At 38.6% G+C, this 23,287-nt stretch overlaps 1 protein-coding gene across 10 annotated transcripts in view; it reads left to right on the top strand.

The window, feature by feature from the left end:
* PTPRM (protein tyrosine phosphatase receptor type M) overlaps positions 1-23,287 on the top strand; it is an 837,547-nt gene that overhangs the window by 390,153 nt on the left and 424,107 nt on the right. For all 10 annotated transcript variants that reach the window (XM_017951542.3, XM_017951543.3, XM_021929846.2 and 7 more), the window contains 2 exons: positions 332-506; positions 5,955-6,248. In XM_017951542.3, the coding sequence (XP_017807031.1) occupies positions 332-506; positions 5,955-6,248 (469 nt within the window). The remainder of the gene's footprint in view (positions 1-331; positions 507-5,954; positions 6,249-23,287) is intronic.

Here is a 23,287-nt window from a genome sequence, read left to right as displayed (position 1 = left end):
CAAATGTTGATAGCTTGAGAACAAAGTAACAAGTTTTCTGTATTTTTACTCCCCCGTTGCACTAATTCAACATAATTACTATTTTGAAGAGGCAAAACCAAAAATTTCTTCACACTTAATTTTGCATCGCTCAGTCTTTAAAGTGTTGGTCATGGCAGAATTTTAGTTTACTGCTCAACTGTTCTCCTGGCACAACTGCCCATGGGTAATAAACAACTGCACTAAGATCTGCGTGAAAATAGCATAGGTAATATGCCATTGGGTGTCTGACTGTTTTGCTCTGACAGCTTATATTGCCTTTTTTTTGTCCTCCTCATCCCCCTTGATACAGGGCATTGATGTACGAGATGCTCCTCTGAAGGAAATCAAGGTGACCAGCTCCCGACGCTTCATTGCTTCATTTAATGTTGTGAATACCACCAAACGAGATGCCGGAAAGTACCGCTGCATGATTCGCACCGAAGGAGGTGTTGGAATATCAAACTATGCAGAGTTGGTAGTTAAAGGTATTTAATGTGTTTTTATACCCCAGAATATTCTTCTAAAGTAGGTATGTTAGGTGGCTGTTAGTTCATTATCCCTTTAAAGCTCAAACTTAACCCTTGTCTGTTTCTGAACAGTGGTTTGATGACAGGCTATTCTGATGGATTGCATTTTAAGTACAGATTTTGCATGTGAACAATATTTTTGAAAAATGTATTTTATCTATGTTGATTTAGTTGCATACGAAACAATGAATGTGTTCTTGGCAAAGTCTTCTGCCGGCTCTATATACAGAGATTACAACCTATAAATTTTTTTTAAGGAATAGAATTTTTTACTCATAGAAAATCACTTAAAATGCAAATATTCATCAGCCAGGGTGTTTATGATAGCAGGGTGGTTAATAAAATGAAGCAGTATCAGTATAAAAATGCTCAGTCATATCACACAAGCCATATTGATAATACTGTGTTAACATTCATAATGTTCCAGTTAGGTTCTATTACTATATTTTGCATGACTGAAAAATTGAGTCATTATATTTAAGAAGGTGGGGGATGAGGGAAAATAGAAAGGGGAAATAAGTTTCTTTTAGCTGGTTTAATGGGTTTTTTGTAGGCTGAGGAATTTATAGCATTAAGCCGCCAAGACAATTTTTGGTCCCAGACAGGATAATTTCGACTTCGAGGTGTACCATGAGGCATTTTTAGACAACCTGTGGCAAGCCATTGCTATTTTTCCTAGAAAAACAGAATGAGGCCTGCTTTAAGAAAAGTTTTCCCTGCATTTGTTAAATATGGCACATAAAATTGACCTTTCTACATATATAATCCCAGCACTTTGGGAAGCTGAGGCCAGAAGTTCCAGACCAGCCTGGGCAACATACTGAGACCCCATCTCTACAAAAATTTTTAAAAATAAAAAAAGTTAGCCAGGTGTGGTGGCACTGCCTATGCTCTCAACTACTTAGGAGGCTGAGGTGGGAGGATTGCCTGAGCCCAGGAGTTCTAGGCTGCAGTGAGCTGTGATTGTGCCCCTGCACTCCAACCAACCTGTACAGAGTGAGACCCTGTCTCTTAAACAAAAATTGTCTGTTTTTTATGTGGTGTTGCTTTTATCTGCACATTTCTCAAGATAGGCAGCTTTAAAGATTGCTGGATTCAAATCCCAGAGCTAGGTATGTGGATGTGGGCCAGTGGCTTGCCCTGTGTATGCTGCTGTTTCCTTGTGTGTAAGGTAGATATCAGATAATAATGTTATCTACCTTATAGGACTATGAGGAAGATGAAATGCAAAGTGTATATTATATATACGACACTTAGAACAGTGTACATAGTGAGCGGTGGATGCTTGACAGGCCCTTGGTGGGAAGGGAGAGGAGGACAGGGATAAACTTCTCTCTGATCCAGTCTGTCAGTGGTCTTCACTGGAGAATGGATGTGAGAACTACGTTTCTAACTTTTTGAAAATATAAATACCTGCCCACCTATTGTCTCCTTCCCCCTCTTGCCACACCCATATTGAGTCAGAATATCCAGGGACACAGCCTCTGTTATAAGACCTTCAGCTGGGTCAGCCACGTGCTCTGTTGTGAGATCACCACTGCCAATGTTAGTTAGTCACATGTAGCTTATGGGGGACAGTGCACCCCAGTGAGACCACCTCAAGAATTGATCGTCTGCAGCGGTGACTGATGTTCGGCATAAGGAAGTGCACATTAAGATACCTACTTAGATAATGTATTTGTCCCAGCAGATTCTTAACATGTTTTTATTTGTGGTGCGACTTGAACCAGCCTAATATTTAGGTGTAAAGTCTGTAACAAAACTAAGATTCTTCCCTGCAGTACACACCTTACCCTCTTGAAAGTGCTCTGGCAAGTGAGGCATCATGATGTACAAAAAGGACACTAGTTTGCCTACAAACTGTTTTGTCATTTTAGAGTTCATCATTCTCATCATCATCATTATTACTACCATTATTTAATTTTCATCTTGGTTCATTTGTTTGTGATTATTTTTCCTTTTCTTTCAGTTGCTATACTGCTTCACTGTGACCTGCCACTACCCATGTTATTGATTAGTGGGATGCAAATCTAGTAGTATCTCTAAAAATTCCTTTGTGGAAAAGTTAACTTGTGGAAAGTTATAAGTGAATTATAAATTTCTAGTCTACCAGAGCTAACATAAATAGAAAGAATGAATGGGTTCGTATTCATGTTTGTGCACCATATTTTCCTGCCTTACGACAGTGTAGTAGTATCTTGGCTCACTGTGATAAAAATTTCCAGGGACTTATTTCCATTTCTGCGCACTGCCATAGCTCGTGACAATTTGCATGCAGTTAGGACTCAAATATGAAATTTAACTTTTTCTCCAGTTATAATTTTATGGCCATATTTTGTATATACATATATTTTTTAATGTTATAGCATGCTAGATACTACTAGTTTTATAAAGTTATTACCTTGAAGCAATTACTTTAAAATATACACTAACGGTTTTAGGCCACTTGTCTATAATTTAACACTTCTTTATATATCATATAATATTTGGAGTGCTAATGTTTTACAAATGGGAGAAACTAAAGTCCATAGAGTTTTAACTTTTTAAGGTCACACACTGATTTGTGGCCAGCCTCCCAAATAAAGACCAAGTCCTTTAATTGACTAACCATCACTGTCATCTTTCTTCATGTCTAGCTACTTTTGGTAACCAAGGACATAAAAGTATTTCATATAATCTCTACAATGCATGTGTATATGCATATATATCAATACCCTACATAGTTACATTTCTGTATTTCATTCGTAAACATATTTCATACAGTTAAATATGATACTGACATATTTATTGATGTATCAGGCATTTACATATGCATATCAGTTAGATATATGTCCGTGTGCATGTAAGTACTCTCATTACTGGCTTGATTTAGAATAGTTTTATGGTGTTCTTTCACTTGAATTAAGAAATATTTTAAATTGCTTTTTATCACTTTGTACAGATTAAGATTCTTCTCTCCTCCCTCCTTCCTTCTTTACCTCTTTCATCCTTTCCCTTTGGGAAAATTTGTTGAAAATTTAAATGTTGGCCGGGCGTAGTGGCTCACGCCTATAATCCCAGCACTTTAGGAGGCCGAGGCTGGCAGATCACTTGAGGTCAGGAGTTCGAGACCAGCCTGGCCAACATGGTGAAACTCCATTTCTACTAGAAATACAAAAATTAACCAGCTGTGGTGGCACACACCTGTAATCCCAGCTACTCAGGAGGCTGAGGCTGGAGAATCACTTGAACCTGGGAGGCGGAGGCTGCAGTGAGCCACGGTGGCACCACTGCACTGCAGCCTGGGCGACAGAGCAAGATTCTGTCTAAAAATGAAAATTTAAATGTTGCCTTATTCTTGTGCTGATTCTTCTGTAAACCAAAAGTCCTTTTGAATGTCTGTCCCAATTATTTCCAGGTTCTAGTTGAATCCTTCATTTGATTTAGTATATCTGGTATTTTTCTTAATGGAGAATTAATATAGAAAATATTATCAGGAAACAAATGCATTTAAGTCCCATCTAATTTAGGATACTAGTAACAATGTCTTAAATGAGTGAGTGTACTCATGACCCTTTGTGACTTTGTCCCTGAGTTTTATTTTGAATGGCAGTTCAGCAACCCTTGCTAGCATTTGCAACTCGAAAGTAATTAACTGCTCTTTCAGCCTGGCTACATAAATGCCTTAGGATGTACCATAAAGGCCCATTTCATGTCTCGGTTCAAGGAATCGCCTAATGATATGAAGTGATGTTAAATCATTGTGAGTTAAGGCAGAGCTGTTTAAGGAAATGAAAAACCAGCACAAAGTTTCAGTTTATAAACAACAGGAACAATATTTTAGTAAATTTACATTATGTTTTACTCTGAAGTAAGATTCATTCACAGTTTGTGTCTTATTTTGACTTAGTCAAATGAGATTTCCCCAGCAATTTAAAAAAGTCAGTATGACTTATCCCACCTTGAATATAAAAAAGAACTAAGACAACCAATCCAACAAAGGGAACCAGTGTTGCTGGTTTTAGCTGGTCTAGGAATTAACCTGGTATCATCTCAGGTGCAAACCTCACATGGTGCTAGCTTCCCTGAGGTCCTCTTCAGCAGGAAACATGGCTGTGATCGATTAGCTGTGTCTGCCATGCAAGAGGATGCAAGAGGGTAGCAGAAATTTCAGCAAGCAAGCCAGCATATTCCAGTAATAGGATAGAGCGGATTTTATTTTTCCTTGCATTTGTATGAGCAAAATGAGGAGTTAAAAACAGAACACGCCAAAAAGGCACAAACCACCCATAGATACAGTCTTTGAAAAAAATCACTAGATTTATTTTTTTCTGAGAGGGAGATTTATTCAGATAGAAATATGTTGTTTTGTACAATTATCTCATTTATCATGTGTGATGTCACCCACAGTGACAGCGGCATGTGGAATACCTTCATTTGGTGCCTAGAGAGCCTTTCAACAGGCATCTAACTAATATACTGGGAATACTATTTATGATAAGATTGACAATGATACAGAAAGAGAGTCAGTCTCAGATTTTAAACAATGAGAGGGACTTTCTTGGGTTGTAAAGTGTGTTTGCTAGTGATTTCTTAGTTTTATCAAGCTGGGCATGGTATGTTTTTTGCTTCAGAGCTTTCCCTTCTATTCACTGCTTTAGTAAGACTTATTACTGGAAGTTCCCTGAATGGCAGCAATGGTGGACTTCATTATCCAGAATGCTTGATTCTCCTGTAGCAGAATGAGTTCATTGTGATAGTTACTTTGGGAAAACGAGTCATCCTGGAAATGTATTTTTGATGAGATAAACTATAATTTCAGCCATGTTTTTAAAGTGGTGATACCTTTGGAATATAAATATAAGGGAACAATTTAATGATATAGAAACTAATACCTTTGATGATTTTGAAGACATTCTCAATAAGGAGATTGACAATGAATGCTTCCTAGAGCTTAAATACTACTACTTGAGAGAACTTTTACCAGTTAACTTTAGTGAGAAAAAAAAAATCCTTTGATATCTGTGTAACTGACTCTCTCTCAAGATACTGTAATTAGTATCCTAAAACAGGCATCACTTTAATGTGTTTTTGTCTTGAGAATATTTTCTATATTAATTCACCATTACAGAAAGTAACAGATATGCTAATTTGCATATGCTATGCACAGTGGTTGGTGTCCTAAAACAAATTAGGGTTATGCCTACTTGGATAAGCTTATGTGTTCAAAGATGGTTTATTTCACAACTTTGAATGCAGTGAAAATCTTTATCAACATGTTTTTTCTTATTAACCCAAACAAAATTGTTCTTATCAATTTATTCCCAAAATTTATTATCTTCTACATTTTAATAATTGATACATGTTTAGCTCTTTTAAGACTGAAGACAAAGCATCTGAAAGACAGTTTTCTGATTTGCCTTTCAGAACCACCTGTTCCTATTGCCCCACCTCAGCTCGCCTCCGTAGGAGCCACCTACCTGTGGATACAGCTCAACGCCAACTCCATCAATGGCGATGGGCCCATTGTGGCCCGAGAGGTGGAGTACTGCACGGCCAGTGGGAGCTGGAATGACCGGCAGCCAGTGGATTCCACGAGCTATAAAATTGGACACCTTGACCCAGATACAGAATATGAGATTAGTGTGCTTCTGACGAGGCCAGGGGAGGGTGGCACTGGCTCTCCTGGGCCAGCTCTCAGGACGAGAACAAAGTGTGCTGGTGAGTATAAGGAACCCTACAACTAATTGTCATTGTCTCTCCGGGTGTTAACTGGCAGCACTGGGGTTGATCAGATGACTAGCACGCTTCCCCTAGCTCTATCAAAACCTGTGTATGAACAGAAAATGCCCTTAGCCTGTGAATAGTCAGCTAACAGCTTGTGAACTTGGAGACCAGTAACCTCCAGGCTTGGTGTTTCTCAGCCTGCCCCCACCCTTTTTCCTATTGTTAATTTACTTCTTACTCTGAGTACCACATAGTTCATATAGGAATTGTCCGTGAAGTTTATAGAAACTGTCTACTCTAATGGTGTCCTCTAATAGGTCAGACTTTCTTATTTGGGCCCCTTTGTTTTATGTTCACAGTTAATGTGCTTGCAGCCTGGAGGGGCTCTGGAATAACAGATTCCATCTTAGAGATAGCCTTAAAGATGTGTTTTCATTGATGGGTGTTTAATGGAAGGTCTGCTGTCTAATGAGTTGGGCCCATTTGTGTCATAAGCAAGAGTGATTTATGTGCTGGGTGCAGTCTTTAGTTTCTTAGATTATAAATTTCTAATTGTGCTAAACCCGTTCTGCAACTTAAATAAAAGTAGGGTTAATGGAGAGAGAAGTGTAAAATCTTCCAAAAATCAAAACCTGAAGAAACTGCCCAATTCGAGGTTGTAGTGTTGTTTCATATGACTACTCTCTGGTAGGAAGCAGAGAGAGACAGTATATTGGGATACTGAAGTGTTCTTTTATCTTGTAAATGAGAAATTTCTGTGTTGAATTGTGTGCTGAGATGAAGAGATTCCATAAACTGTTATGGTGTTAGTTAATTATTCAGATAGCATTAGATAAGAATACATTTATCAATGTTTCATTTCTTTCTTAAGTTTTAAAAATGCTTAGCGTAGTCAGACTCTACCTGGTAGGAGTAAGATAAATTATTAAACCTTAACCATTGTAGCTTGTTTTTAAATTTTTTCTTCATAATTTGTATTATACTATTTCCACAAGTTCGATGCTCATGGAAAATTCTGTATTTTAAAAAAGACTTTTGTTAGAAAAGGGAACAGGTACTTTTTTCTTCTGGGGATACATGCTATTGAGTACAAGGACTGGCCTGGGTTAGCAGACTGTGTACTTCCCTATTTTGTACATCTTTCATCTGTTTCTCAGACCCCACATCTGTATCCTCCTGGCACCTTTGTGCAGGCAGTCTGGTCCCTGGAATAAGACCTGCCGTTTTGAACTGGTGATTTCCCACAGCCCTGAGTGGTGGCTCTAAGGAGAAAGGAGAATTTCCCAATCCTTTCTCTTCCTGTCTTCTTCAAACCTTGTCGTCTCCTCTATTTAGTTGAATAAATTCTGTCATTGTTGTAAAACAGTTTTATCTTATCATTTGTTGCAATGCAAACAATAGCTGTGGATAATACTGCCTCTGTCATTTTACACGATAGGCATTAGTTTCAAATCTGTTATTTTACCACTGCCTTATGAATTCTCCAGGGCAGGTTCTTTGATCCCCATAGTACAGATGGTGAAAGTGAAGCCTATGTGAGCTCCTTTCCACTTCTAAGCTCACTCTGTAAGAAGTAAGTTTAGTGTTATTTCACTTTAGTGTTAAATTCCTGTTTTGGGCATGGCAATGTATGGTTTCTCTCTCTCTCAAAACAGAGTGGGGCTGTTGTGTTTGGGCGGGTGCATTTGGCTCATGCATGTAATCCCAGCACTTTGGGAGGCCAAAGGCGGGTGGATCCTTGAGGTCAGGAGTCGAGACCATCTGTGCATGGTAAAACCCTGTCTCTACTAAAATACCACAAAAATTAAAGTCGGAGGCGTGGTAGTCCAAAGCTACTCCGGGAGGCTGGGGCAGGAGAATGGCATGAACCTGGGGTGACGGGTGACTGGGGTTGCACCCTGCACTCCAGCCTGGGGCGACAGACTCCATCTCAAAAAGAGATTTCATTTGTTTAGACTGGAGAGAGAATGTGATCTGTTTCAATTTTAGTCACTAGCAGCCCCACCTACATAATGTTTCCAGTCCTGTTCTTTTTTTATAAAAACACATTTTTGCCTTTTCTTTTGGTTTTGTGTCTGTACATCTCAGCTATTGACACATTGCTGTATGTATTTCCACTGATTATAATGCATGTGTCTGTATTTTCAGGAAGCCTTTTGATATTGCTGCATGATGTGTAAATGGATAATGCTCAAAGAAACAAAATAACTTTTAATAATAGATTGACAGTTATTTTTAAGAAATGAAAACTAATTTTGAATTGATATTTGTAGGCCTACACTGTGCCTCGATGTATGAAACCTCACCTAAGCCAAGAAACCTAATGATGATGCCCCCTTTCCTCTTCATTGTTTGCAGCCTGCAGTTGGTGTTCTTCGTGATGCATGATCTGGTTGTGCCCTGCGCTGGCATGGAGTCACCCTCAGAAAATAGAGGGAGATATGTTAGGTGAAAGGGTCAGAGTTAGAAAGAAGAGAGTGAGGCATGTTTGGTGGGTGAGGAAAGTGAAAGGTGAGGAAAGTGAAGTCAAATGAGACTTTTTGCTATAGAAAGAAATATAGTTCACCCTTCTTCACCTGGGGTTTTGAGAAAATCTGCAGGTAATATCAGTAATCACTGTTTATGATCTGTGTGGAATTTTGGGAAGCAGGAGCAAGTTAAAGGGAAAAAGATGCTGTAAATTATAGACTGAAAATTTGGCATCAGTCCCAAAGTGTTATTCAGATGGTTTGTGAGCATTTAGAGCACCTAAAGAGCGAGTCATGGATTTCATAAACCTGGGCGAGACGAGGAGCATTCTGCAGCGATAAGTGGAAAACCTCCTTGGCCAGCGGCAAATGGTTGATGAATCTAATAGGGTGATACGTAATAGGAATAAATCTAAATCCTTCCCGTATGGTTCAGAAAAGCCAAGAGTACTGGCTTTGAATTAGAGTAATACAATTTAGCAGCAATATGTATGAAGAAGAGATTGAGGATTTGGCTTCAATGCAAATGAATCTGCAATATCATCCATCTTGTATTAATTACCCCTGTGATGTTAGTGCCTCACCATCCTCTGCAAAAAAAAAAAAATCCTAAAATAATCTTAGGTTGCATCAGGAAAGCAAAATGCCCATATTGAAGGAGGTGATAGCCTTAATCTACCAGTGCTGTTTAGGCTTCCCATAATTCTCACATTTATTTCTAGTTCCTGCTTTTTAAGAGAGACAGCACAAAATAGATTTTTGCCCATGGGGAGGGCAATCAGGATAGGAAAGGGTATGGAACCTTTTGCAACTAATGAGGAATGGTGGAAGGAACTGAGAAGGGGATGGGGAGGAAAGGGTACCTGTGTAAACTCAACAAGAGCTGAGTGAGTTTCTTGTGGCTGATTTGTTCAAGCATAACCTGACATGGTAGAAAGTGATTTCTATATTCAGAAGAGGATTGAGCTGGTTGACCTTGAAGATCTCTTCAGTATGAAATTCTATGATTCATTTCTTGCTTTCTTTCTGATGAGATGATCCACCAGATATTTCTACCCTGAAAGTCTTTCAGTTTCATTTTTATTTCATCCTTGTCTAAATACTCTATAATCATGCTTATCAAGTACTATTCTTTGGGCAGTGAAGGTCTGCTATTACGTTTCCAAAAATCTGAGCAAAGGGGGAGAACGTATAAGTTTTTACTACAGTGAAGTAGAATAAATTTGAAGGACTGACTCACTCTGAGATTTCCCGCCTGAGTTTTGTGTTAAAATGTCACTTCAATTCATGAAATAATAGGCCTAGAGCCAGAGTCAGTGGTTGAGAACACGGGCTCTGGGAGCAGCCACCTAGGTTTTAGTTTAGGCTCTGCCTGGCACTAGACACAGGACTAGAGAAAAACTGCTAACCCTCTCTGGGCCTGAGTTGCCTTATCTATAAAACAGAGGTGATGATAATAATAATATGTATTTCATTGTTTTGTTCTGAACCTTAATGAGCTAATGAATATCAGTTGCCTAGAACAAACTCTCACATATAGCACATGGTCAATCAGAGTTAACTATCATTTGATAAATTTTCGTCTTTTAATGTTTTCATTCAGAAGAATTAGACACTGGCAACCTCATTACCCAATGTTTTAGAAATATTGCTTATCTGCGAAATGTAAAATCTGAGAACCATGGTTTCTAATGTGAGCTGATAGAATTCCTTGCATTTGTGCATTATGTTCTCATCTGTTAAATCTGTTTATTTTGGCCAAGCTCTGTTTTCATTTCTGTGCTGCATCAGTGACACCTGTCCTATCATTTTTTGGTGACACCCATGAAACTGTATTTAGCTTTTTGTATTAAAATGTCAAGATCACTATTTATTGCCCATCATCTGTGAAATGGAATTGATTTTCCTGTGTGGCTTGTAGACACAATCTCATTGCCTGGTTGGATTTCTGCAAGGATTGTATAGTAACACAACTCCAAAATTCTTGCTTCTTACGCTTCTGAAAATTATTTCCAAATATATGCACAAGCTCTCCATGCAAGACCTTGATCCAATCACATAGCTTCCCTGATTCCACATCTTCATCTCTAATTTGGGGCAGCAACAGCTGCCCTGACTGTATCAGAGGTGGTTTTGAAGATCAGCTGAGATTTTATCTGTAAAGACATTTTTCACAATGATAAAATGCTCTGTCAATATGGGTTATTGTAAAAAGTGATTATAGTCAGAAGCGTCCGTCAAGCTTTATATACATATCCAATTATTTTCCAACTTTGCAGTTCAGCTATAGTTGGGCAACTTTAGAGAGTTAAAATTACTTCAGCATCCAGTTAAACAAAATGCAATTTAGTTTGTGATTTCTAATGTATCCTATATTCTCAAATTATGTGCAGGCTATATATCACAAGCCATTGAATAGTAGCTACTTGAAACAGAGAAATGGGTGATGTTGTTAGATTAATTTTCACAGTGGGCTTTTTATGTGTTATTTGGAGATACTTCTTTTTATGTGTTCTGGTTATTGGTTAACTGTGGTTAAGTAACTTGCTAATAACTGACCTCAGGAGCTAACGAAGGATTATTATAAACTAATGACTAAGCAATTAAGATTGGTAAGAGTGAAACAAAGCTTAACTAAAATGTGTTCTTTAGAATTAATATACCTAAAAATATTTGAAAAAATAATGATCGTGCCTTAAAAAATTATCCATAAAATACATATTGAGCATCCATATTTGCCAGGCACTATTCCAGGCCCTGCCAGTAGAGTGACAAGATTTCTGCCTTCAGGACTTATGTATTTTGGGGTATTGGAGGAAGGGAGTATATAGGTAACATATATATATATACGTGTGGCCAAGGCAGGAGGACTGTTTGATACTAGGAGTTTGAGGACAGCCTGGGAAACTTATCAAGACTCCATTGCTACAAAAAATTAAATTAAAAATAATTAGCTGGGCACTGTGGCATACACTTGTAGTCCCAGCTACTCGGAAGACTGAGATAAGAGGATAACTTGAGCCCAGGAGTTGGAGATTACAGTGAGCTGTAATCACACCACCGCACTCCAGCATTGACAGAGTAAAACCCCGTCTCTAATACATACATATTACACACACACCCACACACAACATGTGTATACAATATGCAGTGTCAGATAAATGATAAATGTTATGAAGAAAAATAGAGGAAGGGATAGAGAATAGAGAAGTAGGAGATGATATTTTTTATTAATTTTACTGTGTTTAGTAACAAAATTTACCATCTTAACCAGTTTTAAGTATACAGTTCGATCATGTTAAGTACATTCAGCCAATCTCCAGAATCTGTTTTTAATATATGGGTACATAGTAGGTATATATATTTATGAGCTACATGAGATATTTTGATATGGGCATGCAATGTGTAACAGTCACATTAGGGTAAATGGGGTATCCATCACCTGAAGTATTTATCCTTTGTGTTACAAACAATCCAGTTACATTCTTTGTTATTTTTAAATGTACAATTATTATTGACTTTTGTCACCCTGTTATGCTATCAAATACTAGTTTTATTCAGAATCTTTACATCTTCCCAAACTGAAACACTGCATCCACTAAACGCTAACTCTCCACTCCCCTTCCCCATAACCCTGGCAACCACCAGTCTCCTTTTTGTCTCTACGGATTTGACTATTCAGATGTCTCCTATAAGTGGAATCATGCAGTATTTGTCTTTCTGTGACTGGCTTATTCCACGTAGCACAATGCTCTCCAGGTTTATCCTTGTCATCACATGTGCGATTGCACCTTTTTAATTATGCTGATAATTGAATTGTGTGTATGTGTTTCATATAATTCTTTGTGGACTACTTAGAGACTGTAAGCACTGACTTTGCTTTTAGTTTAAAAATGCACCTTCTTTATGATCTAGGGAGATGTTTACTAGTAAAGCCATGTACTGCTGGGTTCCTGAGGAGTCCAAGTACGATCAGGTATCCTAGAAACGTTCTGTCGGAACGGCAGAGCCATCCCATCCACAGCCAGCCTGCTGCTTGCTGGGAATAGGAGTGATGTATTAGAAGTCTTTAATAAATGTGATGTGTAAGAAGTATACACATTTTTATAAATGTGATGTTTTATAAAAGCGATAGTGTTTTTATAACTTGCATCTTTGTAATGATTAAGAGTGGGTGAGTTTTAATATCTGTCTGCATAGAGTTACATATTTGTCTGCCTGGTATATGCCTCGTTAGAGCTTTTTACATAACTGTAATAAAAACTTGGACTATGTATTACATTAAAATGTATTTTGTTGTATTTAGGTGCTTCGATAACATGCAGTTATAGCTATCTTATCTGCAGTATTTTCAGTGGCAGAAGATATTGGACATACTTGCCACTATTTGGAGTCATTTCACCTCTCAGTCTTTGTTCGTGTCTGCTTATCCCATTGTGGTGTGCAGTTTTGTGAATCTCCTATTTTTTTGTGATGACAGTCGTGCTGTTGCACTTGAACAGATGTATTTGTGTAGCTTTCTTGTATCCTTGCCTTGTTCTTCTATGAACAAGCAACATACATAAACAAACACATATTTGGGGGTATTGGAGGGAGGGAATATGCAGGCAACATATGTATACATATGGAGGATAAACAAAGGATTAGTGTTCCTTCACAGTAAGGACCCAACATTCCTGACTGTGGAAATTTTGTACTAACTACAAATTTACGGTGTTGTGTTTTCTTTTATCTTATGCCCTGAGATCATCTCTCACTGTGCCTTATGTAGTAGCACGCCCTGTCTGTCATACTCGGTCCAGTCTAAATGTCACTAAATTTAGGTTCATATTAGTTTTGAAATATTAATTCGCTGTGTTTGCCTAGTGGTAACACTAGAGTGACTCATTTTAAATATATGTGAATGAGATTCTCATGTTGGAAATGAGTAGTGACAGGTTCCTTGGCAAGGGGGCATTATATGAAGCCCGAAGGCACCATGCCTGCATTCAGCTGAAGGCTGACCTCACTATTTTTTTTATTATTTTTAGTTTCTTTTTGTGGGAAAAAAGGAAATAATTCTGGTTGAAATGGGAATAATCTGAAATTAAACCCTGCCAAAACCTGATTTATTTTCTCTTAAATCAAACCTAGTAGTATTTGTCTTTTCTGTACAGAATTATCACTGGCATTGCAATAAGTATCTGGACTTACGGGGCTGACCCTCGGGTACCTGGGACCATGTGGGAGCTAATCTAACAATGGCTGTTATTTGGAAGGAAGAAAGGCCAAAGACCTCATTGAGTGGAGCATAATTTATTTTTAATTTAAGTTTATTTACCAGGGAAAAAAATTAAAGGAGTTCTAATTCTAAAACAGCTCTGCCAAAGGGCAACATGTTTTAATGAATTTTTAATACATTAAGCCATTAAAAACCTTTTTAAATTATGAACGTTAAAAGGGCATGAGGAGTACCTTCCCTATTAGACTGCAGATGTTAAATACTTTGGATCACATCGCAGTGTGCATAGGACAGGAACATACCAGCAATGCAGTGTCTTTTTTATTATAATATATTCAGTCCCTTCCTTGCAGATGTTTAGGCCCCAGAGATTTTGTAATTAATACCTAAACCTCAAGTTCTGCTGCCTTTAAACTCTGATTCAGCACTTTCCGTGTGCTTGAACCCTAAGGCAGCGGCAGAAGGGTATAGAACAGAACTGCGGGAGCAATTCTGCATGAGAGGTTCAGAAGCTCCTCTAAAAAGTGCGGGCAGATGGAGGTGGTTGTTTGTAGAGTTATCCAGTGACTCTTAAAGTGTTGTGATGGGTTTCTGGAAGGTGTCAGGGAGGCCCCTTGGCTGTGAAAAGTGAGTGTGCTAACAGTACTCCTCAGCTTCCTCTAGGCTTGTTTTTGAAATCTTTGTAGGTGGCTTCTTGTGTAGCTTTGAATACACTGAGGAGGCCGGGAAAATGAAGGAAAAGAGCTGGAGATTTCAACTGGGGACCTGTGGCCTAGCCCTGCTGTCCCTCTGATGAGCCATCTAACATGGGGAAGAATCACAGGACCGTTCCAGGCTGTGTTTTGTATGTCTATCTGTGAGGGGCTTGACCAGCTTCCTTGTTCTAGGGATCTGACAGGTCATCTGACCCCCGTCAGGGGGTTTGCTATGGGAAAAACATGATTGTTATTAGTCTGAGTCCTTGTCTGAGCACCAGCTACAGCTGTGAGCGTGGTCCTCCAGCCCCTGGCATGTATGAGGATGCCTCTGCATTCTGCAGCAGTATCTCCTAGGAAAGGAAGACATCTACTAAATCTCCTTTGAACAATTCTTAAAGAGACCCCAGGCCATCTTAATTTCCCCCAAATCTCTTATACATTTAGCAAGAAAAAAATTATTGATAATGACATGATTAATTTTTTATTAGAGCACATGCCTTAATTCTTTATCACATTTATAATGTGGAGAGGTTGTATTTTATGATCTTTATGTTAGCATTTATACTACACTGGGGTCCTATGCATAATCTGTATGTACTGCATACGTATGTGTTTTGAAAGGACTTGGAGCATAATTGACTGCTTTAAATTACGATAAAGGTTTATACTTTTGTGACTGCCTTTGTGAACATTCAGAGGAGACAGTGTTCCCCTGGGAAACTTCTTTCACTTTATAGTCTGACTGACTTGGGTGGGTGAATGTTGGTTCTGGCACAAATAGCTAAAAACTCTCAACAAATGAGGTAACCTTCCTATTCCTAGTTTCCTAATGCTTCTGGTTTTGTTTGTTTGTTTGTTTGTTTAACAGTACTAGCATTGTCTTCATAATGCAGCTGGGAAAATTACATATGCTAATGTAATTAGCAGGAAAACTTGTTAGCACAGTACTTTGGTCACCTGGTGGCTCCTGAATGAATTCTAAGTAGGTTTACTATTAAATGCTGATAGAAAATTAAGTTTTGTTACTGCCAGGGATATACACTCCTCTGGTGAAATCTTTCAATAGGACTTTTAAACTGAATGGATTGGGTTGCATTTGACACACATATAAGTTGCAGTTTAAGCAAAGCAATATATATATATATATATATTTATATATATCTCCTCAAGGTAGTGCCAAGGAAAAAAAAAAATGATCACATGTTCACTCGAACCTGGGAAAACTTTTTGTTTTGTCTCTTTAAGGTGTGGTCAGGATAGAAAATAGCATAGTGACCCAGGGTCCCCGTACTGCAGGGTGGCAAAGAAAATAGAATAACTGCAAATACTTTGTTTACATACGAGACATTGTTATGCTGTGGTTGTGGATGTGTTGTAATTATTAGTGATATGATGAGTGTTTTTGACACTTTTAACTTTTTGGAGGGTTCTGCCCCCACTCTGACACTTTTTTTTTTTTTTTGAAATGGAGTTTCGCTCTTTTTACCCAGGCTGGAGTGCAATGGCATGATCTCGGCTCACTGCAACCTCCACCTCCCAGGTACAAGCGATTCTTCTGTGTCAGCCTCCCAAGTAGCTCGGATTACAGGCATGCGCCACCACGCCCAGCTAATATTTTTGTATTTCGTGGAGACGGGGTTTCGCCATGTTAATCAGGCTGGTAGCCAGCTCCTGCCCTCAGGTGATCTACCCGCGTTGGCCTCCCAAAGTGCTAGGATTACAGGCATGTGCCACTGCGCCTGGCCCACTCTAACACTTGCAAGTTTATCCAGAGGACTGAAAGCTTGATGGCAGTTTGCTTAGAGCTAGAAGGCTGAGGTGTCCTGGGGGACACATTTCTCTTTTGCTCATTTGCACACAGACCCCAGGAAGGCCTGTGAACCCTTATTGAGTGAGATTGGATGACTGGGGTCTTGGTGTTGTGGATGTAAGGAATTAAAGCACACAGGTAAAATTGTTCACCATGAGGGCTGCTTCTGAGGCAGGCTTACCTTGTATCCAGTATCCCTGGCCTGAGAGCGGACAGAGCCAGTCTTAGGATGGCCTTTGTCTTCTGAACATTTTAGGAAAAGTTCACTCACTTTTGACTTAACAGGTATGTTATGTGTTGTGTATGGAACCACTGTCATGCTTTTGGAAACAGGTGGATTTTATCTTGACCTCATATGTCCTGTGTACTTCCTTCTATCCGTGCTCCTCTTAGCACATCCAGATGCATTCTCTTCTTATGAACCCAGCTCTCAGTTTATTCATCCTCATTAACACAAAATGTGGGCTCACTGGGACATATTCAGCGGCATCTGGCCTCCAGTTAGGACTTGCTGACTTCATCTGTAAGGATAATGCTGCTTGTGCTTTTAAAAACTAAATAATACGAAGCAAGATAAATGAGAGCTAAAACTTGTATAGTGGTAACAACAGATTATGAAAGCTTGATAATATGTCAGAATTTTAGTTTATGAGGGTTAGCCATGTTCCTTTGTGTAACACTTTTATAAATTAATTTTAAGAATATAAAGAACTGGTAATTACCTATTAGAATAAATTGCAAGTGAATAGAATGCTTTAAAAATGAATAATGCATATAAATGGAATTTAAATTATAAATACAAGAAATTTTATTAGGAAGTATGGTTATACCTATTATTAAAATAGAAAAGATAATAGAGCTGTTTGATACCAGAATTGCTGATCCTCTATCCATGTTATTACCGTTGTAGAATGAGTAATATAAGTAATGTAACTATTCAGGTAAAATATTTCCATTGACCAAATAACAATATTTCTTTCTTATACATCTAGGCAAGTGACTGTAAACACATATTTGTAGTCAGCCTTGAAACCCTTTCTAAAGGGCTTTTTAGAAATACATTAACATTTGAAAAAATATACATATTAAAATATATTTATGCTAAATAGTATCTATTGCTATTTCACTATTCTTTAGCTCAGCTATAGTGCTCCTAATTTGAGTAATGAATTCATGATAAATAACATTTTACTTGTTAATGTTTGTATCTTGTTAATGGCCTTTGAAAATCACTGAAGTTATAGATGTCATATAAGAAGGCAAAAAATATAGAAGTATATGATGAAGAAGGTAACAGATTCCTTCCTCTTTCAGTCCATTTGCCAGGAATCATCATTGTTAATCCTTTTGTATTTATCCTTCAACATCTCTATCTAAAGCTCATTTAGGTGTGTAAATATCAATATATGTCCTCAGACCCTCCCTTACTAATTCTAACAAATGGGATTATATTGTACATGTTATTCATCAGCTTGATTTCACATCTGCCAGTATTTTCTGAACAGCTCTCTAGTTGCTAGAGTCTAGTACAATATATGTTATATAAACATGTATAACCCACATATAATATATAAACCCACTCTTATTAGTAGCTGTTTATTCTTTTGTAATATAGATGACCTAATTTATTTAGTCCCTTCTCTCTTGATGGATATCGCAGGTTTTGTTCATTAATAAAAGAAATATTTCAGTAAATATCTATAAATATATATTGTGTACAAATATTTCGACTTCTATAAGTTTACAGTTTGAAGGTAGAATTGCCAGGCCAAAGATACATGCATTTAAGACTTTAGTAGGTGCTGTCAGATTACTTTCTGCAAGGTTCTATCAAGTTATGCTCTACCAGCAAGGTGTCACAGTGTCAGAGTCCTCAAATACTTTCAAGCATTGAATATTAATGATCTTTTAAAATTTAAAAAAATCAATTTATTGGGTTTAAATTGTATGTTATTGTTTTAATTTGCATTTCATGTTTTCCATGCATGTATTCCCTACATTTGTTCCTCAGCAAACTGTCCATTTCTGTCCTTGGGATGCTTTTCTAATCTTTTCCTTTTTAATTTGTAAGGATATTTTCTATAGTAGGGTTATTAACCATTTGTCATATGTTTTCAAAATATTTTTCTTATTCTACCATTTGTTGTTGACTTTATTTGTGGTTTGTTATAGAGAAATCTTTATATTTTATGTAGTTAAATTTATCAATCATATCTTTTAGGGCTACCCATACTCATTAATACACAATAAAGGTATCATTGGAATATAAATCAGTCCAAATACCTATTAATTTAATCTAGGTAGATGTCTAGATACGCAATTATGTTTGCTAAATGAACCATTGTTTCTTCCTAATGGCTTCTTACTTGTCTTGTTTTGGAAGATTTTTTTTACATTTTTGTTGAATTTTTTAGAACTTATTTTTATACTTAGATTATTTAGTCAGTGAGATTCTGGTCAAAAAAAGACTTGAGGGGAAGACTGCAGGGCTGAGGAGCCTTCTGGGGACAGTTTCTTTGCACCCAATGACCTACGAGGAGAATGGTCCATTCTCACCTTTGCATGTTGCTTGATGTGGTGCTTGAGAATGTGGCAGGCAGCATGTGACCACAGGGAAACCAGCTAAAAAGGCAGCTGCTATGAAAGCCGAGTAGACATAACTGAGCCAAAATGCTCTCCACACCTCATTTTGGTTCACCCCATTTGTTTATTCATTTCCTAATTTAGTCTAACATTTTTGAGAATCTGCTGAGAGGCATTCTCCAGGCTTTGAGGATACAGTTAATAGGCAAAACCAACAAGTCTCCTGGCCTCCTGGACACAGCTTTCTAGTTTCTAAAGTTCTCCATTGGTGTGCACTGTGTGCACACATTTAAATGAAGCAAAGCTTGCAGAGATTCCCAGAGCAGTTGTGGAGAGGAGGTTCTAAAAGCCAACATAAATATTAGGTCAGACAGGAGCATCACAAATAAATTGTTTTAATCAGGACGTTTTGGGCTGCAAGTAATATTAATGCTCTTATAGGCTAACAATGAGGAAAGTTATTAACTTGTATTAATGGAAAATCCATAGGTAAGGCACCGTTTGCAGTTTGTTGTTCAGTGACTCAGTAATCTTCCCGGGGACATGGGCTCTTTCCAAATCTCTGATCTATTGGTCTCAACCCCAGGCTGGCTCTCTTTGTGGTGATGAGGTGACATTTAAAAGCAACTAGGGAAACATGCTGTGTTCACATCTAATGGAGAGAGAAGAATATTTCCCCAGTCATAGAATGTAACTTTTTTCTTTCAATCTTTTACGTCAATTAAGGACCAATAATAACTAGCAGATTTTCATGGATTGATTGCCTTAGTGCACTTATTCTTAAACTTTAACCTACTTCAGTAATGACTGTGTACATCAGAATCACCTGGAGGACTGTGAAAAGATCCTGGCCGACTCCTATTCCATGTTTATGATTCAGTTGGTTTAGGGTTGGATCAGGAATCCGCATTTTTAACAAATTCCCCAGTGATGCTGATATTGCTGGTTGAAAACCACTGATTTGCAGTAATGAAGATGCGTCCTTGCACCACACACCTATTAGAATGGACAACATTCAGAACACTGCCACACATCAAATGCTGGGAGGATGTGGAGCAACAGGAACTCTCATTCGTTGCCGGTGAAAATATGAAAATAGGTACAGCCTCTTTGAAAAAACAGTTGGGCAGTTTCTTGCAAGAGCAAACATACTCTTACTGTGCAATCCAGCAGTTGTGTCCTTTGACATTCACCCAAAGGAACTAGAAACTTATGTCAACACAAAAACCTGCACACCAGTGTTTAGCAGCTTTTTATTCATAATTTCTAAAACGCACAAGCAACCAAGAGGTCAGTAGATGATCAGTAGATGACTTGATAAACTATGCTACATTGAGACAATTGAATATTTTTCAGCTAAGAAATGAGCTATTAAGCCATGAACAGACATACAGGAAACTTAAATGTATATTAAGAAGTGAAGGCCGGGCGCGGTGGCTCACGCCTGTAATCCCAGCACTTTGGGAGGCCGAGGCGGGCGGATCACAAGGTCAGGAGATCGAGACCACGGTGAAACCCCGTCTCTACTAAAAAAATACAAAAAATTAGCCGGGCGCGGTTGTGGGCGCCTGTAGTCCCAGCTACTCGGGAGGCTGAGGCAGGAGAATGGCGTGAACCCGGGAGGCGGAGCTTGCAGTGAGCCGAGATCGCGCCACTGCACTCCAGCCTGGGCGACAGAGCGAGACTCCGTCTCAAAAAAAAAAAAAAAAAGAAGAAGTGAAAGATGCCAATACGATAATGCTACATACTGTATGATTTCAATGACAGTAAGGTTCGGCATAACAATGTTTCAGCCTATGAGGGTCTGCATATAAGATGGTAGTCCTTTAAGATTATGACAGAGCTGAAAATCACCTACTAACATTGTAGCCATTGTAATTTCATAGCTAATGCATTCTTTTCTATGTTTAAATACACAAATACATTGTGTTACAGTTGCCTACAGTATTCAGTACAGTAACATGGTGTAAATGTCTGTGGCCTGGGAGCAGTGGACTACAACATAGTCTCCGTGTATAGTAAACTATCCCATCTAGATTTGTCAGAGAGCACTCTATGATGTTCACACAATGATGAAATCACCTAAAGATGTTTTTCTTAAAATGTATCTCTGTTGGCCGGACGGGCGCAGTGACTCATACTTGTAATCCCAGCACTTTGGGAGGCCGAGGCAGGTGGATCACGAGGTCAGGTGTTTAAGACCAGCCTGACCAACATGGTGAAACCCCATTTCTACTAAAAATACAAAAATTAGCCGGACATGGTGGCATGCGCCTTTAATCCCAGCTACTCAGGAGGCTGAGGCAGGAGAATCTCTTGAACCTGGGAGGCAGAGATTGCAGTGAGCCGAGATCACGCCATTGCACTCCAGCCAGGAGACAGAGGGAGACTCCGTCTCAAAAAGAAAAAAAAAACAAAAGCAAAGAAAAAAAACAAAAACAAAATGAATGTATCTCTGTCATTAGGCAACCTATTACTATATGACATTCTGGAAAAGGCCAAACTATGGATGCGGTAAAAATATCAGTGTTTGAGAGAAGCTGGGAGTGGCAGGGATAAACAGGTAGATCATAGAGGACTTGTTCAGGTAGTGAAATGATTCTGCATGATACTACAGTAGTGGATATACGCCATCATATAGTTTCCAAAACCCATAGAATATACCACACCGAGAGTGAATCCTGATATCAACTCCGGACTTCGCGTGGTGCTGATTGGTCGTTGGTGCAATATGTTGATAATGTGGGAGGCTACGCATAGGCCTGGGGGTGGGGGATTGTGGGGAATCTTCATACCTTCCACACAATTTTGCTGTTAACCTAAAACTATTCTACAAGATAAAGTTTTATTTATGGAAAAAAAAAAAAAAAAGCCTCACCCTTGAGTCTGTGAATGGAATGAGCCATCCCTGAGCCACCAGCTGTGGAAGACTAAATCACTGAATAAAATCAAGGATTTGGGGAACTACTGGGAAGGAAGAGAGGAAAATGAATGCTGAGAAAGTCATTAACAGTGGCCAGAATTAAAAGTTAATATGAGTTGAATATAATAATTGTAGTCAAATGTCTACTGAGAAATTGGGTAAGATTTATTTCTTTTCTTGAGTAAATATATTCGTTTGTCAAGTACTATCAGTCAGAATTGAGATCTGCAAAGAAACTTTTTTTTTTAAAAAAAAAGCTTGATTTTAACAATAAAAAAGCTTGATTGTAACATGGATATTAGAGGATTTGACTGTGGAGATCAATTGGAAATCCATTCCTTGTATTTAGCATGGATCTCACCTTAGCTACAGTTATAATAAGAGAAATTAATAACGCCTGAATTGTCTGTTTTGTTTTGTTTTGAGACAGAGTTGGACCCTTTTTACCCAGGCTGGAGTGCAGTGGCGTGATCTTGGCTCACTGCAACCTCTGCCTCCTGGGATCAAGCAATTCTCCTGTCTCAGCCTCCTGAGTAGCTGGTATTGCAGGCACCTGCTACCATGCCCAGCTAATTTTTGTATTTTTAGTAGAGACGGGTTTTTGCCATGTTGTCCAGGCTGGTCTCAAACTCCTGACCTCAGGTGATCTGCCCTCCTTGGCCTCTCAAAATGCTGGGATTACAGGCGTGACCCACCGCACCCAGCCCCCTGAGTTGTAGAGAGGATGTTGGCATGCACTTCACCGTGGGTCCCTCACATGTGTGCACACCTTGCAAGCAGAGGCACCGATGGCCTTTGTTCTGGTCCAGGGAACAGCCTTGGAATATAGAGATAGTGTCTCTCTCTGGAGCATTGGATGAGCTTTCTGGTTGTCCAACATAAGAAAGATAATGTAAGATAATGTAAGAAAGATAATGTCTCTCTTGGGAGCAAAGGGGAAACAGGTTTTCTTACTGCCCGTAATAAAAGATCTGGTTTTCCTAACCCAGGGCTCTTTAGCTGTGATACAAACCGACTTCATGTGTAGCATCAACTTGGATTCCTCTGTGTTCTCCCTTGAGACTTTGGGGGCCAGGGGAACCAACAAGAACACAAATCTCATGTATTTGCTTTGTTGTTCATAATACAGTCATTTGTCTCTGGCCCAGGAGTCTCCTGTCTTCTGCCAGCATTCGTGAAACAGTGGCAGGCAAACTTGTAGACTTGAAACTTGATTACATCTCAGACTCCTCACAGTTCTGGACAGAATATACTTGAAAGAAAAAAAATACTGACTTCTTCATAATTTCCTCTAACTCAAATCTTGTTGACTGGGAAACTGAGGCTGGGA

This window comes from Papio anubis, chromosome 19, assembly GCF_008728515.1.
Source record: "Papio anubis isolate 15944 chromosome 19, Panubis1.0, whole genome shotgun sequence".
NCBI lineage: Eukaryota > Metazoa > Chordata > Mammalia > Primates > Cercopithecidae > Papio > Papio anubis.
This window is presented reverse-complemented; position numbering and strand designations above follow the sequence as displayed.